General features: G+C 48.9%; 1 protein-coding gene and 5 non-coding genes across 6 annotated transcripts; all 6 read right to left on the bottom strand.

The window, feature by feature from the left end:
• Positions 1-2,251: 2,251 nt before the first annotated feature.
• LOC146200948 (uncharacterized) lies at positions 2,252-12,126 on the bottom strand. The gene is made up of 3 exons (XM_084592478.1): positions 11,774-12,126; positions 6,151-6,736; positions 2,252-2,591 (listed from the first exon to the last, which is right to left on the bottom strand). Exons 1-3 carry the CDS (start codon positions 12,072-12,074, stop codon positions 2,252-2,254), a joined length of 1,227 nt encoding a protein of 408 aa, XP_084448604.1. The 5' UTR covers positions 12,075-12,126.
• TRNAS-CGA (transfer RNA serine (anticodon CGA)) lies at positions 7,163-7,244 on the bottom strand. The gene has a single exon. It is a non-coding gene; the product is annotated as a tRNA-Ser (tRNA).
• An 80-nt stretch (positions 12,127-12,206) lies between the features above and the next one.
• TRNAS-CGA (transfer RNA serine (anticodon CGA)) lies at positions 12,207-12,288 on the bottom strand. Its single transcript has one exon. It is a non-coding gene; the product is annotated as a tRNA-Ser (tRNA).
• Positions 12,289-17,266: 4,978 nt separating this feature from the next.
• On the bottom strand, positions 17,267-17,348 carry TRNAS-CGA (transfer RNA serine (anticodon CGA)). Its single transcript has one exon. It is a non-coding gene; the product is annotated as a tRNA-Ser (tRNA).
• An 85-nt stretch (positions 17,349-17,433) lies between these two features.
• TRNAS-CGA (transfer RNA serine (anticodon CGA)) lies at positions 17,434-17,515 on the bottom strand. Its single transcript has one exon. It is a non-coding gene; the product is annotated as a tRNA-Ser (tRNA).
• A 252-nt stretch (positions 17,516-17,767) lies between these two features.
• Positions 17,768-17,849, bottom strand: TRNAS-CGA (transfer RNA serine (anticodon CGA)). The gene has a single exon. It is a non-coding gene; the product is annotated as a tRNA-Ser (tRNA).
• Between the last annotated feature and the right edge of the window lie 526 nt (positions 17,850-18,375).

Raw genomic sequence — 18,375 nt, 5'->3', positions numbered from 1 at the left:
CCCTCAAGGATACTTCGAGCGATGTGCACATTTGTGCAGATGGTACGCCCTTTCACTCCGCACGTTTGGTGCGGTCCAACTAGGTCCGTGATGACACTCTGTAAACGTTTGCCAAGAATTTTTATATAGATCTTATAGTCGACATTTGTGCGGGTTATCGGGCGATAAGCCCCCACAGACAGAATTTTTTCGCGGTCACATGTTTTGGGGATAAGCACAATGTGGGCAGTAGAAAAGGAAGGTGGCATTTGTTTTACATTGTATGCTTCTGCAACCATATCGTATAGCAGTGGGCTGACTTCTCTGAATTTTTTATAGAAAGCAGCGCCTAACCCATCAGGTCCTGGAGTTTTCCCAAGTGGCATTTCATCAATAGCCTTCTGAACTTCCTCGAAGCTGATAGGCTGTTCTAAGCGCGCACGTTTCTCTTCGTCTAATCGAGGCATGAGGTGCAAAAATTCGTCCCACAGACTGCCCTTGGCGCTTCTGTCATTCCCTATCAGTCCTTTGTAATGCTCAACAAACACTCGCTCGATTTCTTCGCGGTCGGTCGTTATTCTGTTGCGGTAGCGGATCTGTTGAATTTCATTTTGTGCTGCATATCTTCTTTCATCGCACAATGCACGCTTATTCGGCACTTCACCAGCCCACAACTTTTCGGCGCGCGCCCTTATCACAGCCGCTCGGTAATTATCTGCCTCCAAAGCTTCTAGCTGGCTTTTAACTTCTCGGATTTTCTTAATGTACAAACCAGGCACTACTGTTTCCATACTTGTCAAAAAGTCTAATTTGCACTGCAATTCTTTGATTCGTTTCTTTTCGCTTTGATGAAGGATAGTTCCTCGTTCTATCGCTTTCATCTTGACTGTGTTCTTAAAATTTTCCCACTTATCTGCGCAGCTTGCTGATTTGACGCAAGGCATTTTGGTTAAGTCTATAATTTGTTTAACGAAGGTTTCATCCTCCAGCAATTGAACATTAAGTTTCCAGAGTTTCCAGCTGAAACGAGTCCTACTATGTTTATTCCCAAAGCTTACAATAACAAGGCTGTGATCGCTTAAAGAAACATGTTTCACTTCATGGTTGGAACACATTGTCACAAATCCTATGCTTACGTATACTCTATCTAGTCTTGCATTGCTACCCCGTTGGAAGTGCGTAAAACATGACTGCGAGCCTTGAAACAACACCCAGCCCAGATCTTCCATGTCGTGTTCTTGAATTATTGCATCGAGATACTGCTCACTCTGTTCACGCACAGGGGTGATCGGCACTCGATCCTCTGGCATGCAAACACAGTTAAAATCACCCATCAAAACGACGCTTCTCTCGCAATTCAAAAACACTTTGACCTTTTCAAAAAGCCATCACGTTCCTTGTAATTGTTAGGGGCATACACACAAATCACTCTCCGAGAGCATCCAGAAAGGGCGAAATCGACAACCAGTAACCGACCCTCTTCGGAGGTGACAATGGTTTCATTCCCAATTCCAAGATTATTTCTCAAAAATAACGCGCAACCTCCGGACTTTCCAACCGCGTGACATACGCAGACATTGTATCGGGACCGAAAAATTTCAACCATGCGATCAGTGTGTTCCTCGCTCTCAATCTTAGTTTGTTGTAATGCGATTATATCCAATTCATTTTCCAAAAAGAGGCGGTTGACCTGACACTGGCGCTTCCTCGCCGCCAGTCCACGCACGTTCAGCGTGGCTACGCTTAGTGGCAGTTGAATCTTTTGTTCATTTTTAAAGGCACTGCAAGGTGAGCACTGCTCGCGCAGTGCTCACCTCAGGGTACCGTGGCGCTGAATGGGGTTTCGCGTGTTGGAGCTCCACAAAGCGCACCGCCTCGCAACGATCACACGCACTTTCACATTCCATGGTCAAAGTTTGACGGTCCAGCTCACAGTTCCCTTCCATGGTACATCGTCTCCACCATGGCACGCTGATCCGGAAACCGACGGCAGCGCATTGCAGCTGTAGAAGCGCTATTCAGGCGCCTCTACGGCAGGTCGTATGTCTGGTGAAATATTTGGTCTTGGCCTGTAGGGCGACCGTCGCGTCATTACCGCCTTGGTGGCCGGCTCCTGCGCGGGTGCTCCATCAGTTTGTCGGTCATCTTTCACAGTTTCGAGGTAAGCGCGTTTTGTGGCCGTGACAGCAGCTTCTTCCAATGAGACCTCATTATGGGGGTGTTCGATGTGAAGTTCGTCAAGTGTGCTAGCAGGGGCTCTGAGAGTAGGCGGCTACTTTTCTTGGCTCGTCTTTTCGTCGGAGACGTGTAGCGGTACTGGAGGTGCCTCGGCCGGCCTTGTGCCGCAAGGCCCAACACTTGAAGGCTGCGTGCTCTTCTCGACGGTGTCTGCTTTTTCTCCAGCTGCCCTTGATGCTTCCTCAGCCTCCACCTCGTCCATAACGTGTTCAGTCACATCGACGTTCCTTCCAGGCCCGGTCTTGCTTGCGTACGTAGGTACACATTCGCTTTCGTCGTGTCCTAACCGGCGACAGCGCGAGCACCGAGGTACCCGACAGTCGCGGCGAATGTGGCCTTTTCCTTGGCAGCGGAGGCAGAGTGGGGTCTCCCAGCTACAACCAAAAGTGCAGGTTCACCGGCTATTCGCAGTTGGTGAGGTATGTCTTCGACTGTCACTTTGGATTTGAGCTTCAGGCTTAGTACACGGGTCGTTGAACCTTTTTCTCTGACGCCGTGCACACGCCAGCGCTCCTTCGACAACTCGGTCACCTCGCCGTACGGAAGGAAGGCTGCACGCACTTCTTCATCAGTCACGTTGTGAAGGACCCAGTGCACTTTAACGCGAACCTCTTGCTTGTTGGGGTCAATCACAAGACACCGGTGCTCCTACACCGTCATGCTCCCGGCAGCAAGTACTTTCTTAAAGGCTTCCGTGTTCCTAAACGTGACTTACCACACATGATTCATTTGGAATGCTCTCAAGGCCACAACCTCTGGAAGCAATTCCAAACGGGCCAGGGCATCCCTGTAGTCCTCAACCCTATACGGCCGCGCTCGAACGTCGCCGTGCAAAAATACGGTATTAAAAACAATACGACCTGTTGGGAGGTGGGGCAGCATAACTTCGTAGCCTGTGTCGTTATCTTCAGCAGTAAACCTGTTTCCGCGGCAGGAGCACATGACAACACGTCCGTTCACAGTAGTGGCCGGATGTGGAATCCACTCGGCCACGACTGCAAATAGAAGCGCGCGAAAACATTGAGAGTTGCCTTCCTTGCCACGCATCCGCTTTTTCTTTCGCTCTGGAAGTATCTTCCACCCAGTGCACGTTGGAATCTCGATAACAATCTAAAGGCACGCCTAGATATCGCGTTGGGAGAGCAGACCATCGCAGCTTACAGAAGAAATCAGGCGTCACGTCCCAATCACCGCGCCAAAACCCAGAGCTTTTCTAACAATTGATCTTACATCCGGTTTGACCACAAAATATTTGGACGACACTCGTGACTTCACAGATGATCTTTCTGGTTGCACAAACACTGCTGTGTCATCAGCATATGCTAGCATTTTTACGTGTGCTGATTGCAGCCTGAACCCTAAAATGTGATCGCTATCAATGATAGCCAAGCAAAGTGGCTCTAAATACAGTGCAAAAAGCAGGGGTGAGAGCGGGCAGCCCTCCCTTACCGATGAACGTACTGCGATGCTGTCGGTCATTTCACCATTCACTATAATACGGGTCGCGCAGTTCGCGTAAGCCATTTTAACACCCTCCACTATGCCTTCACCAATGTTAGAATGCTCCAAAATGGGAAAAAAGAAGTTCGTGAGAAACACGGTCAAAGGCTTTCGCCAAATCTAACTGCATCATGGCTATCTGACCACCGAGTGCATCAACACATTCTAGTACGGTTCTTGCGACATGTATATTCGTGGCAATGGTTCGACCCTTGATGCAACACGTTTGATGAGACCCAACCAGTTTTTTTTATTACGCTTTGCAGTCTTTTTGCTAAAACCTTCATGTACACCTTGTAGTCAACATTGGTGAGGCTAATCGGTCGACATGACCCCACCAACAGTCGTTTCTCCGGATCATCTGTCTTGGGTATTAGCACAATGTGCGATGTAGAGAAAGAAAATGGAACAGTATAACGTTCATAAGCTAGTGATTACATCGAGCATAAACTGAGCCGCATACTGCTGAAAAGTTTTAAAGAAGGCAGCGCTTACACCATCCGGCCCAGGGGCTTTCCCAGGTGTCAGGTCATCTATTGCAGATTCTATCTCCTGCAACGTTATCGGTTTTTCTAGGTGCGCTTTACTTTCGTCATCCAGTGCAGGCATCAGTCTTGGAAAATCTGTTTGAAAGCCGCCTACAGTCTCAAGCTTAGCGCTAAGCTCTGCTACCGCACGCTGAATATCTTTAGCATCTTCAGTGATATGGCCGGCATACCTTATACTCCTTATTTCTTTCTGGCAGGCGTATCTTTTCTCGTCTGCTAGCGCTCGTTTTGTCGACTCTTCTCCAGCCCAACGTTTTTCAGCCCTTGCACGTATGACAGCCGCTGTGTATCTTTCGCTGTCGATTGTTTCCAGCTCACTTTAAATCTCTCGTATTTTACTGGCGAAATGCACCGGCACAGTACTCTCCATGCAAAAGAAAACTGAATTTGTTCATTCAGTTCTTTTTCTTTCTCTTTATGCCGTACCTTACTGCTCTTTTTTATGGATTTCAATTTGACCCACTCTTTGAAGCTGTCCCATGCCGCTGCGAAACTTACTGGTGGCATAGCCAGACGACTTTCAAACTCGGTCTTAACTTCCGTAAGGAACTCTTCATCGGCGAGAAGTTTGGCATTCAGTTTCCATAGGTACCAGTTAAAGCACGATTTCTTTCCTGCCCTACCGAACACTGCACTTACGAGACAATGATCGCTGAAAGACACAGGTTTGACCTCATATGCAGTACATAGGGAAACAAGATCAACCGAGGCATACACCCTGTCCAATCGAGCATGGCTATCTCGCTGAAAGTGCGTGAACTCTGGTTGGTTTCAGTGGAGATCACACTACCAACATCCTCAAGGCCGTATTTATGCATAAGTGCATTCAACTGCTCGGAGCTTCTGTCTCTTCGAGGTTTACACTTCGCCGCTCGGTCCACAGCTGCGCACACACAGTTGTAGTCACCAAGTACAAGCAAGATTTTGTCGACCTTCAACCCAAATTCAATAGACTCAAAAAAATTGGGAGCATACAAACACAACACACGCCAGCATAAATTACAGTAGGTAAAATCAGTAACCAAAAGCCGAGCACTTGGACAGGCAAAAACGGACTCTACGCTTACTCCCAGCGTGTTACGCATAAATAAAAGGCATCCACCCGATACACCAACAGAATGCCAACACACACATAAATTTGTTTGAAAAGAAGCCACCGTACGGTCAGTGCTTTCTTGGCTCTCAGTCTTTGACTCTTGCACAGCTGCTACATCTATATCATTATCTAAAAGGAGGCGACTGAGCTGGCATTGTCGCTTTCTCGCTCCCAGCCCTCTGACATTCAAAGTAGCTACGTGTAACGGCGAATTAAGCTTGAGGGTCATGTATTAGAAAGAGACGCCCGTACCCGCATGGTGCCTACCTTCATGGTTGCGTGGCCTCCGCTCCTGACGAACAGCGGCGTATGTGTGCATGTATTGTCCTCCCAGCAGAACGTCGGGCTGCATACAAACGAAGTCCAAGCACCGTCTGTCATTTTTGCTCACACACGCCCCGCTTGGTTGCAGAATGTTCCTGACGCTGGTCGGTAGGCAGCCGACCCACAAATCGTTCAGGACACCAGAAAACCTACGGAGGCGGTTTCCCCGCCTGCCGCGTGTCGGCCGAGAAGTTCGGCTTCGGTCTTAACGTTGCTCTTCGGATGCCCGGAGTTTTCGGCGGCGGCTCTCTACAAACACCGCCTGGCAGCTGAGTCCCCTCGACGCTTTCCTCGTGTGGACGTTTCGCGGCAATAAAGGCTGCTGTCTCCGGCCCAACCTCCATGGCATCAGTACAGGAAGGGTCAGTACTGAGATGCTCCTTAGCGTCAGAAAAATTGATTACATCTTCTGATGCTTCCTTTGACGCGCCTTCATGGTCCCGTGACGGATCTTGCAAGGCTTGCCGAGTTTCATTCTCTTGACTGGGCACCGTCACCTTATGCTTTGTTAAAACAGTAATGGAAGGCTCGTCCTGTTTTGTTGACTGACCTCTGTCAGCAGCCTCCTCCGCATGCACCTCGTCCGTTATTAACTCCGTCGAGTCTTCGCTGGTCCCAGGTCCGGCAATGCTAGCGTAGGTACGAGCACACTGGCTGTCTCCATGCCCGAACCGTCGACAAGTTTCACAGTGAGGAATGCGGCACTCTTTGCGGATGTGACCCGTAGTCCGGCAGCGTAGGCAGAACGGAGGTCTGCCTGGCACAATAACGAGCGCCAGCTCACCGCTAACATTCAGCTGATGCGGCAGGTCGTTGAGTTTCATGCCAGCTTTCAGCTTCAGCGTGACGAGTGTAGTAGTTGAGCCCTTTTCTAACATACCTTTAACTCGCCAGCGCTGCCGTGTAACTTCGGATACCTTTCCGTACGGCGCAAAGACAGCACGAACATGCTCGTCTGGCACGTTGTGTAGCAGCCAGTGTAGTTTCAGCCGCACGTCCTGGTTCGCCGGGTCTATCACGAAGCAGCGACTGTTTTTCACACAAAGCTTACCTAAACTCACAATCTTGGTCACTGCTTCAGTAACCTTGAAAGTGACGGCACAGACGTGGCTCATCCGATACGCCCCCATTGCGATAACATCGGGTATTAGAGAGTGCTGCGCTAACGCATCCCGGAAATCTTCCACCCGGGCCCTGATATCGGCGTGCAAAAAAATGGTAAACAAACCGACCTGTTGGCAGTGCAGGCAAAACAACCTGGCAAGTATTGTCCTGTTCAGCAATCCTGTTACCGCGGCCTGACATGGCCGCTGAAGCTGCTCCTGAGGAGCCCTGCATCCTGCTTCCGTTCACTGGCGTGGCCGGAAGCAGAATCCACTCGGCCATGACTGCGGTTCAGCGCTGTAAAAAATGTGCCAGCACTCGTGCTTGCATGAATGCCTACATTTTGCAAAACATAAGTGCTTGACCAATATCACGCAGCCGACAGGATTCGAACCTGTGCGGGGAGACCCCAATAGATTTCGAGTCCATCGCCTTAACCACTCGGCCACGACTGCATTTTTTTCTTTATTGCCGGCTTCGACACTATACACAACATACAAAAGTGATAACCGTGTCAGCAAGCCTTTAGCGGACACGACGCGTTAAAAGTTATTCATCTCTACCAAGCTGTTAAGCTGATCTATCCATTCTGGTGGTTCGGGGAGTGTTCGATACACTTCCCCCAAATGTACAACACTTTCTATAAAATGTTCCCGCACAGGGCGCACATCAACATCTGCATTGTTCAACTGATTCGCGTTTTCCACAAGCTGTGGAGGCCGAGGAGCATAATCGTATCCAGTGGACTATTGTCAGCGTGTAAAACCGGAAGGAATCTTATGCCGTACATATCTAGGGGTAATTCTTTTTTCAAAGTCCTTTGAAGCACATCCCAGAAAAAGATAGGATCCCAACAATCCAGGAATACGTGTTCTAAGGTTTCAGCTTTCTTACATAGGTAACAGTTAGATGTCCAGGGTACAAAAAGACCTTTTTCATGAAGCCATGTTTTTACTGATAACGTGTTGGTATGAAGTTTAAAGAAAAAGGATTTGACCGAGGGTAACACCGGCATTCTCTTCACTCTGTGCAAAACATCTCCTCCTGGGCCTCCACACAATGTCAAACGGTAAAGTAGAACCGGAATCATTGCATCCAATAAATCTGAGTACAATTTTTTCTGCGTGACATCACTCAAGTATTGCGTCGAAAATCGCGCATGCAGCATCCCGTACGCAAGTACCACTTCGCGTAGGTACCCTCTCGCAGCCTCACCCATAGCATGACAAGAGCATACCACATATCCTGGAAGGAGTCTGCACAGTCGCAGTTGCACAACTGTGCTCAAGAACATGCCATTTTGATTTCGCAGAAACATAAATCGTGAGACGACTTGCCTCAAAAACAAATGTGCAAGGCCTAGCCCACCTTTTTTTGCAGACAGGAACAAGTTTGTCCTACTGGTTCTTTCCCACGTCGATGCCCAAATAAAAACGGCGAAAACACGGTGCAATTTTTGAATGCTGATCCGAGAGGCACTGAGGACATTCATGACATACCATATTTTTGCTAAAATGGCGAGAATTGGGCCTAGTTGGTTATTCATATTGGTTTCACCGCGCTAACACAATGTGTTAGCGCGGTGAAACCAATACCAACATATTTTTGCTATGAGAAATAAATTGCACACGGTAGCTCGCGAAAATACAGATAATTGCCTTCCTGCCACGCATCAGCCTTTTCTTTTGCACTTAAAGTTTCATCTCTCCAATACGAATCAGGGTACCGGTAGGCTTGGAGAGGTACACCTAGATACATTGTAGGAATCGTTGACCACTGCAGTCGAGAGTAGCACTCTGGCGTGTATTCCCCAACTGCCGTGCCAGAAGCCATAGCTCTTTTCCCAGTTTAATAACGCCCTCGTAGACTGACAATATTTGTGGACTACATTTGTGGCTTCACAGATGCTATCTTTATCTGAACAGAAAACCGCAATATCATCGGCATAGGCCAATATTTTAACATGCGCCTGAAGCCCGTTACGCTCTCATTATTTCGGATAGCCAAGCAAAGAGGCTCAAGGTAGAGTGCAAACAGGGGCGACATGGGACAGCCCTGCCTAACTGACGACCGCACTTGCAGGCTTTCGGTCAGTTCTCCGTTCACTGTAATTCGCGTTGTGCAGTTGGCATACGCCATTCTGACGCCGTCTGTTATTAAATCCCCAACATTGGAGTGATCCAATATGCCAAACAGCATATCATGCGACACCCGGTCAAATGCTTTTGCGAGATCCAGTTGGATCATTGCCACACGGTCACCAAGTGCGTCACAAAATTCTAGTACGCGTGGCGATGCTCCGTCCCTTTATGCCACAAGTCTGATGCGTGCCACTAGCTTTGTTATCACACATTGCAGTCGTCTTGCCAACGCTTTCATAAATATTTTATAATCAACGTTGGTGAGGCTTATCGGGCGATAAGACCCCACCAACAAACGCTTTTCCAGCTCCTCAGTTTTCGGAATCAGTGCGATATGAGAAGTTCTGAAGGACAGTGGAACACGGTTTTGCTCATAAGCTTCATTGATAACCTTCAGGAGGAGGTGAGCTATCATTGGCTTAAACATTTTATAAAAGGACGCCCCTAATCCGTCAGGGCCCGGTGCTTTACCAGCTGGCAGAGCGTCTATTGCGTCCTCTATTTCTTCGACGCAAATTGGCATTTCTAATCGCTCCTTTTCTTCATCATCAAGCTTGGTCATTAGAGGCAAAAATTCTGCTTCAAAATCCCCTACCATTTTTCGCGGGTGACCAAGTAGGTCTTTGAAATGACCGGCAATTACATGTTTGATAACACTGCCGTCCGACGAAACATCATTCCCACTTCGTATTTTCCGTATTTCCTTACGGCTCGCGTATCGCTTTTCGTCCGATAAAGCACGCTTTGTAGGTGCTTCAGCGGCCCACAGCTTCTCAGACCGTGCGCGAATAACCGCCGCTCTGTACTTATCTGTATCTAATCTTTCCAACTGTATCTTGATGCTCCTTAGTTCTTTGGAAAATGTACCTGGTTGAGCGCATTCTATACCAGTAAGGAATTCTAGCTGCTCACACAGGTGTTTTTCGTTTTGTTTCTGTTCATATCGCAGTTTACTACTTTTTTCAATTGCCTTCAGTTTTACTGCCTGTTTAAATTCTTCCCAGCCCACGGCAACACTTATTGGCTGCTCTGCGAGCAACTTTTTTTAGCTCCTCCTCAACGTCCTTAACATAACCCTCGTCCTCCAACAATTTCGTGTTGAGTTTCCATAGGTCCCAATTAAAGCTGTTTTTGCTTTGATTTCTGCCGAAGTTTGCAATCACTAGACAGTGATCACTAAAGCAAACTGGTCTAACCTCATACGATGTACACAGCGGCACTAATTCAAGCGATACATACAACCGATCAAGTCGTGCGTGGCTACTGCCTTGAAAATGAGTGAATTGCAGTTGAGTAGCATTTGCAAACACACTTCCAACATCTTCCAAGTTGTGACCGTGAATAACTGAATTCAGGATCTCCGCACTCTTATCCTTCACTGTCAAGCAGTTTACACGGTCTTCAGCGCGACAAACACAGTTGAAATCCCGCAACAAAACTATGACCTTTTCACAATCTAGGTACGTCTGGAAACGTTCAAAAAACATTCTCTCGGAAGCTATATTAGGTGCATACACACACATAACTCTGAAGTTTACATCGTAATGTGAAAAATCAACAATCAGGAGCCGGCCACTTTGACACGAAAACAGTGACTGCACATTTATACCAACATTGTTGCGTATGAAAAGGGCACAGCCGCCAGAAGAACTAACTGAATGACACACACAAACGTCGAAATGCAGTCGGGAAGCGGACACCATTCGATCTGTCGCTTCTTGGCTATCAATTTTGGTTTCTTGAACAGCTACTACGTGCAGATCGTTCTCAATGAAAAGGCGGTTAAGCTGGCACTGTCGCCTTCTTGCTCCGAGGCCCCGTGCGTTTATTGTAGCTACACGTAGCGCTTCGGGGAAGTTGATTGCCATGTCAAAGAAAGGAAAGGACCCTATCTCATGGTGTCTACTTAAAAGACAAACCCAGGAACCCCCTGCCACCTCTGTATGGCATGAACTACACAAAACTACGGAGGCGGTTTACCCGCCTGCCGTGATTCTACAGGAATGTTCGGACGCGGCTTCAAGGTCGAACGCCTCATACCTGATGTTTTAGTCGGCGGCTCGTCTCCGCCACTGGCACCAAGTTGGGGCACATTCGGAGCGAGTTGCTCGTGCGGCCAGTTTCAGACCGTTTGGTTGACCGCTGTACCGAGAACGTCCATGGGCTGGGTGTCGCTAACCACAGAGTCAAATAATGTCACAGCCGCACCATTCGGCACGACGGCGACGGCCGATGCAGACTCTGGGGAAGACTTCTCGGGCTTTGCGCCAGCGACAGGTTGACACTTAAGTTGATCCGTCTGTGGAGCGCCCACCGCGGTCTCTTCCAGCGACGACACATTAGCCGCTCTCGATGCCTCCTCCGCGTCGGCTTCATTAATGAGCAGTTCGGCAGCGTCTACGCGCTCACGGGCCCGACGACGCTGGCGTACGTCTGAGAACACTGGGTCAAGTCATGTCCGAAGCGACGGCAGGAACCGCACCGTGGAATGCGGCGGTCGCGCCGAATGTGGCCCGTGCCTCGACACCGCAGACAGAGGGGAGCCCTGCCCGCAACGACCACAAGGGCTAGCTCTCCAGCGACGTTCACCTGGTAGGGCAGGTCGTCCAGCTTCACGCCGGCATTCAACTTCAACATCACCAGCCTCGTGGTCGAACTCTTATCCGCCACACCCTGTACACGCCACCGCTCCTTAGATATGTCGGTCACTTTGCCGAACGGCGCGAAAGCGAGCCGCACGTCATCGTCCGGTACGCTGGGCAGCCGCCAATGTAGCTTCATTCGGATGTCTCGGTTCACCGGGTCAATCACGAGGCATCGAGCAGATTTCACTTTCAGCTCACCCATTTGCACAATCTTCTTTACGCCCACGTCGTCCTTAAAGGTTACGGCCCAAACGCGGCTCATGCCGTACGCCCCGAGGGCGATAGCTTCCGGCAGGAGCGATAGGGGAGCGAGCGCGTTCCGGAAATCTTCCACCCGGTATGGGCGGACCCTGATGTCTCCGTGCAAGAAAACAGTGTTTAGAACGAATCGTCTTGTAGGCAAACTAGGCAATACGACCTGGTATTCTTCACCCGAAGCAAAAATCCTGTCACCGCGGCTCGACATGGCCGCTGTAGCCGCTCCAACGGAGCTCGTCATAACACGTCCGTCACGCTCGGTGGCCGGAAGTCTCGGCCACGACTGCAGTTGAGTGCTGTAGAAAATGTGCCAGCACTCGTGCTTGCATGAATGCCTAAAATTTTGCAAAACATGAGTGCTTGACCCATATCACGCAGCCGACAGGATTCGAACCTGCGCGGGGAGACCCCAATAGATTTCGAGTCCATCGCCTTAACCACTTGGCCACGACTGCGGTTGAGCGCTGTAGAAAATGTGCCAGCACTCGTGCTTGCATGAATGCCTAAATTTTGCAAAACATAAGTGCTTGACCCGTATCACGCAGCCGACAGGATTCGAGCCTGTGCGGGGAGACCCCAATGGATTTCGAGTCCATCGCCTTAACCACTCGATCACGACTGCTTTTTTTTTCTTTATTGCCTGGCTTTGACACAAGTACACCGCACTGGAACTCAAAACAACAGGAACAAAGGAATAATATATGCACACAAAGGTAGTTAGCGTTGCCTAACACCAACTGAGGGGCAGGCATTGTCATGTTAAAATTCCTTGAGCACCGTCAAAGGTTCCAGCTTTGACAGCCACTCAGGAGCACATGGTTGCAATTTAAGCACGTCGAGCCATCGCTGCACACTTTCACGGAAATACATGCGGGCTGGCCGTGCATCTGGATCGCAGTGATAACCAGCCATTCGTGCGCGCCATATACTGTGGAGGCACATTAACATAACCTGGTCTAACGGCATATCATCGTATTATCCAATGGCAAATACCTAATGCCATGGGAATCAAGTGGCAACAGTTTTTTTATTGTCCTTTGCAGAACATCCCACAAATATACCCACTCCCAGCAATGCAAAAACACGTGATCTATTGTCTCTGGCTGTTTGCAGATGAGACATTGGGCCCCCCACTGTAGGAACATACCCTTCTCTTTCATAAATGATTTTACACTCAAAATACCGGTATGTAGCATAAAGAAAAACGTTTTAGCTCCCGGAGCAACTTGCATTTTCTTTACGCGTTTTAATACATTACTTCCTGTGCCTCCATAGTATAAAGCTCGGTACAAGGGCACCGGGAACACCACTTCACAAACATCCTTGTATAATGTTCTCCTGTTAACATTACTTAAATACTCTTTCGAAAAACGTGCGCTTAAGAAATTCACGCTCAAAACAATTTCCCTAAAGAATCCAAAAAGAGAACCCGGCATACATTGAGTATAAACTACGAAATCAGGCAACGCTCGACCAAGTCTTTGTTGACACACTGTGCGCAGGAATGGATCGCTGGCATCCCTAAAAAACATAAACCGGTTGACAATCTGTCGCACATACAAATGACCCAGACCAAGCCCCGCATGCTTCACCTGCCGGAACAAATTTGTCCGACTGCACCTCTCCCAACTCGAGGCCCAAACAAACACCGCAAAAACTCGATGCAATTTTTGCACATTTACACGGGAGCAATGCAACACTTGCATAACATACCATAACTTACTAATTAAAAACAGGTTGCAAACTGCGGCTCTTGCAAATATTGATAATTGAGCGCTTTTCCGTTTCTCCGCTTTTTCACGGATTCTTTGACCTGCTCTAGCCAGTATGGCTCGCTTTCCTTGTAAAATTTCAAGGGCACACTCAAGTACTTTGCAGGCGTTGTAACCCACGACACATTAGTGAAAGTGTCGGGGGTCAGCTGCCATTCTCCGTGCCAAAATCCCAGGCACTTACCCCAGTTAACTTTACTCCCTGTGACTTTGCTAAAATGTTTTACCACATCCACTGTCCTCTTTATACTCTCCTTATTTACACAAAAAACCGCAACGTCGTCTGCGTAAGCCTGCAATTTGACTTCTGACTCCTGCAGTCTAAAACCATCAATTTCATTGTTTTGTAGGATGCTTAAACACAAAGTTTCAATATAAATGCCGAACAAAAGAGGGCTGAGGGGGCAACCTTGGCGCACCGAACGTCGTACGTTGATTGGGGCCCCCAGTGACTTATTGACAATTAATCTCGTAGTGCAGTTACGGTACGCCAAAGCCACTCCCTCTCGAATAACAGCGCCGACATTAACATAGTCTAATATACTGAACAGAATAGTATGTGCCACAAAATCAAAAGCTTTCTCCAAGTCCAACTGCAGTAACGCAACACATGCATGAGTCGCATCGCAGCATTCGAGCACACTTCTCGCTTTGTGAACGTTCTGAAAGATAGATCGCCCTTTGATACCGCACGTTTGGTGAGGGCCCGCTAATTCGCATATAACCGTTTGTAGTCCGCCAGCAAGCACCTTCATATAAATCTTGTAATCAGCGTTTGTCAGAGCAATGGGCCTGTAAGACGACAACTGCCTAAGCTTATCTGGTTGGTCAGTTTTCGGAATAAGTACTGTGTGCGACGATCCGAAAGACGCAGGCAGTGCCTTCAGTTCGTACGCTTCATTAAATAAGGCACACAACAAACGAGATAGCTGTTCCTTGAACGCTTTATAAAAAGCGGCACTCAGGCCATCAGGCCCGGGTGATTTCCCTGGGTTTAAATTTTCTATTGCCTGCTGCACTTCTTTTTCGCTTATTGGCCGCTCCAGTCTTTCTTTTTGTTCTTCGTTAATTTTTGTCATCGCGTCAAGAAAGGATTCTTTAAAACGGTCCAAATAAACCTCTCGGCACGAAAATAGATCTTCATAATACTCCCGGAAAGCTTTCGCGATTCCTTCGTTATCGGTTTCTGTGCGTCCTGCCCAATCTACCTCTGCCACGTGATTTCGCCTTGCATTTGCTTTTTCTATTCCCAACGATCTTTTTGTCGGCGTCTCATCCATGGCCAATTTTTCCGCTCTCGCGCGCACCAGTGCTCCGCGATAACGGTCTTCGTCATTCAGTTGAAGTCTTTGTTTTATTTTTCTAACGTCGTCCATGTATAACCCTGGCGTGTTACACTCCAGGGCTAACAATTTATCTAGCAAAGATCATAAATGCATTTTATTTTGTTTTTCTTGAAACCGTATGCAGCTGGCGTTTTCAATAGCTTTGATTTAATTTTTTGCTTACACGGTTCCCATTCTTGACCCAGTTCGTGGTTGTCCTCCCGACAAATCTTACCAATTTCTTCTTCTACTAGTCTGGTGAATTGCTCGTCGTTCAGCAGTTTATTATTTCACCTCCTAATTCCCAATTAAAACCGCTACCTCCCTTTCTTATTCCAATTGTACACTGAACCATGCAGTGATCTGAGTACGTAACCGCCAAAACATGATAATCCTGGCATTCTGGAGCCAGTTCTGCGGACACATAAATTCTGTCAAGGCGGGCGCGGCTAGCACCCTGAAAATGCGTATACTGAACCCGTCGCTCGCTCATGAGACACTCTGCAACGTCTTCCATTGCAAACTCGTCAATCAAGCGCGAAAGTGAATCTGTGCTACGATCCCTAAATGTACGATGGCTAGTTTTGTCACCGGAGCTCAGTACACAATTGAAATCTCCCAGAAAGACAAATTGCTTATCCGTGTTTAAATACTCTTCAACAAAATCAAACAAAGCAGCCCTCTCATCAACTACCGTAGGTGCATATATACAAACAGCACGCCACTCAGCCGAGCAACTCCAAGTATATCAAGTATAGCAACTCCAAGAACTCCAAGTATATCGATGTCATTTTCATTTAAAAGGCGCAGGACCTGGCTCTGCTTCCTTTTCGCTGCTATACCTCTCACGTTAAGGGTCGCAACCTTTAGTGACAGTACATAAGCCATTTTCTTATAGTGAAAAGAGGCCAACAGCATGGTGCTTACCTTCACGTCTACCATGGCGCTAGACGCTTTCGTTGACGCCAGAGCCATGAGGTTGGACTGGCAGACCTTGTGACGGGGGCGGCTTTTCGGCAGCTCTCCTGTCCGACGAGACATTCGGTCTTGGTTTGAAGGTCGCCCTCCTCCCTATTGGCGTTTTTATCGGTGGCTCGTTGTTGCTAGCTGCCTCTGCCTCGTTCGTCTGACTGGCGCTCCCGTCGTGGGCACGCTTCGCAGGGCCCTGGACGTTGGTCGCTCGCCCGCTGCTCCCTTCGAGGGTCCCCCGTCTGCCCGCAGACTCCGGAAGTTCAATTTTTGAGCTCTCGGCCTCGCTCACCCTTTCTTCCTCCGACGGTCCGTTGCTTGGCAGTGCCACTTCCCTGTCTGGTCCACCGAGCATCTCGTCACCACCCCCGGGGGCACTAACATGCCTGTCGCTGCTGCCATCCTCTCAGCCTCTCCGACCCCTTTTGCGGCCTCCTCCGTCTCTGCGACATCCATTCGGCGTTCCGTCATGTCCGCCGTTGCTATTGGTGCAGTAGCCACTGCATACGTTCGTACGCAGTCTTCCTCGGAGTGGTCAAAACGCTTACACGTCGCCCACCGCGGAATCTTACATTCCCGGCGCACATGACCGGTCCCGCGGCAGCGCAGGCACTGCATGGGCCACCCAGGCACCACAACAAGGGCCAACTCCCCTGCTACTCTTATCTGGTGAGGCAGGTCTTCTATCTTCATCCCAGGCTTCAACTTCAGAAGCACGGTTCTCGTTGTTGAGCCCTTTTCGTGCACGCCCTGGACTCGCCACCACTCACGGGTCACTTCGGTCACCTCACCGAAAGCCGCAAAAGCAGTACGGATATCCTCATCCGCCACGCCATGCAACATCCATTGGAGACGTAGCTTCACCTGTTGGTCCTCCGGGTCAATGACGATACACCGTCGACGTTTCACTTGAAGCTCCTTGAAGGCTAGCAGCCGCTTGGTTGCTTCCGTGCTGTTCAAAGTCACCGCCCAGACATGGTTTATTTGGTAAGCCCCCAAGGCAACCACGTCTGGGAGCGTACCAATCTTGGCCAGGGCGTCCCGGAAATCTTCAACCCTGAAGGGTCGCACTCGTCCGTCGCCGTGCAAAAAAAAAAAACTGTGTTGAAAACAACACGTCCGGTGGGCAGATGCGGCAAAATGATCTGGTATTCCTTATCGTCGTTTTCGTCAAGCCTGTTACCGCGGCCAGCCTGGGCCGCAATCGCCGCTCCGCCGGAGCTCATCATTCTACGTCCGTACACGCCGGTGGCCGGAAGTAGAATGTCTCGGCCACGACTGCGGTTGAGTGCTGTACAAAATGTGCCAGCACTCGTGCTTGCATGAATGCCTCAATTTTGCAAAACATAAGTGATTGACCCATATCACGCAGCCGACAGGATTCGAACCTGCGCGGGGAGACCCCAATGGATTTCGAGTCTATCGCCTTAACCACTCGGCCACGACTGCGGTTGAGCGCTGTAGAAAATGTGCCAGCACTCGTGCTTGCATGAATGCCTAAATTTTGCAGAGCATAAGTGCTGGACCCACATCACGCAGCCGACAGGATTCGAACCTGTGCCGGGAGAACCCAATGGATTTCGGGTCCATCGCCTTAACCACTCGGCCACGACTGCGGTTGAGCGCTATAGAAAATGTGCCAGCACTGGTGCTTGCATGAATGCCTAAATTTTGCAAAACATAAGTGCTTGACCCATATCACGCAGCCGACAGGATTCGAACCTGCGCGGGGAGACCCTAATGGATTTCGTGTCCATCGCCTTAACCACTCGGCCGCGACTGCGGCTGAGCGCTGTAGAAAATGTGCCAGCACTCGTGCTTGCATGAATGCCTCAATTTTGCAAAACATAAGTGATTGACCCATATCACGCAGCCGACAGGATTCGAACCTGCGCGGGGAGACCCCAATGGATTTCGAGTCCGTCGCCTTAACCACTCGGCCGCGGCTGCTTTTTTTTTTCTTATTTTTCTCTCATTGCCGTGAAACAGAAAACAAAAGTACACATGATAAAACACGTCAACTACACTTGAGCTAACGCGTACGCGGCTAAAATCTTTTCAAGTGCACCAACTCATCAAACAGAGAATGCCATCGTGGCGAATCCTGCTGCATCATGAAAGTTTCGCGTATATACACAGCACTTTCAAGAAAGTTTTCACGCGCAGATCGTGTATCTATATCTGCATGACGCACCTGCATTCGTGTTTTCCACAAACTATGGAGGCCAAGAAGCATAATTAAATCATAAGGTGCATCATCGTTCTGCACTGGTAGGAATCCTATACCGTAAGGAGTTAATGGAAGTTCCTTCTTAATTGTCCTTTGGAGGACGTCCCATAGAAAGACAGCATCCCAACACTAAGAAAACGTGTTCAATTGTTTCCGGTTTTTTGCACAACAGGCAATTTGTTGTCCATGGGACGAAGATACCTTTTTCATTCAGCCAGGTTTTAACAGGGAGCGTATTGCAGTGAA

This window comes from Amblyomma maculatum, chromosome 2 (assembly GCF_055883805.1).
Source record: "Amblyomma maculatum isolate TAMU_Amacu chromosome 2, ASM5588380v1, whole genome shotgun sequence".
Taxonomy (NCBI): domain Eukaryota; kingdom Metazoa; phylum Arthropoda; class Arachnida; order Ixodida; family Ixodidae; genus Amblyomma; species Amblyomma maculatum.
Note: the sequence above shows the minus strand (reverse complement) of the source record. Positions and strands in the feature narration are given on the sequence as shown.

What these genes read in the sequence shown, in the direction of transcription:
- LOC146200948 (XM_084592478.1), bottom strand. Translation starts at nt 12,074, where the DNA reads ATGACGAGCTCCGTTGGAGCGGCTACAGCGGCCATGTCGAGCCGCGGT. An exon ending in AAAGAAGATTGTGCAAATGG is followed by an intron (nt 6,737 to 11,773) that starts GTGAGCTGAAAG and finishes TTGTGAGTTTAG; the next exon opens with GTAAGCTTTGTGTGAAAAAC. An exon ending in AGTCAAGAGAATGAAACTCG is followed by an intron (nt 2,592 to 6,150) that starts GCAAGCCTTGCA and finishes TTTTGGTTGTAG; the next exon opens with CTGGGAGACCCCACTCTGCC.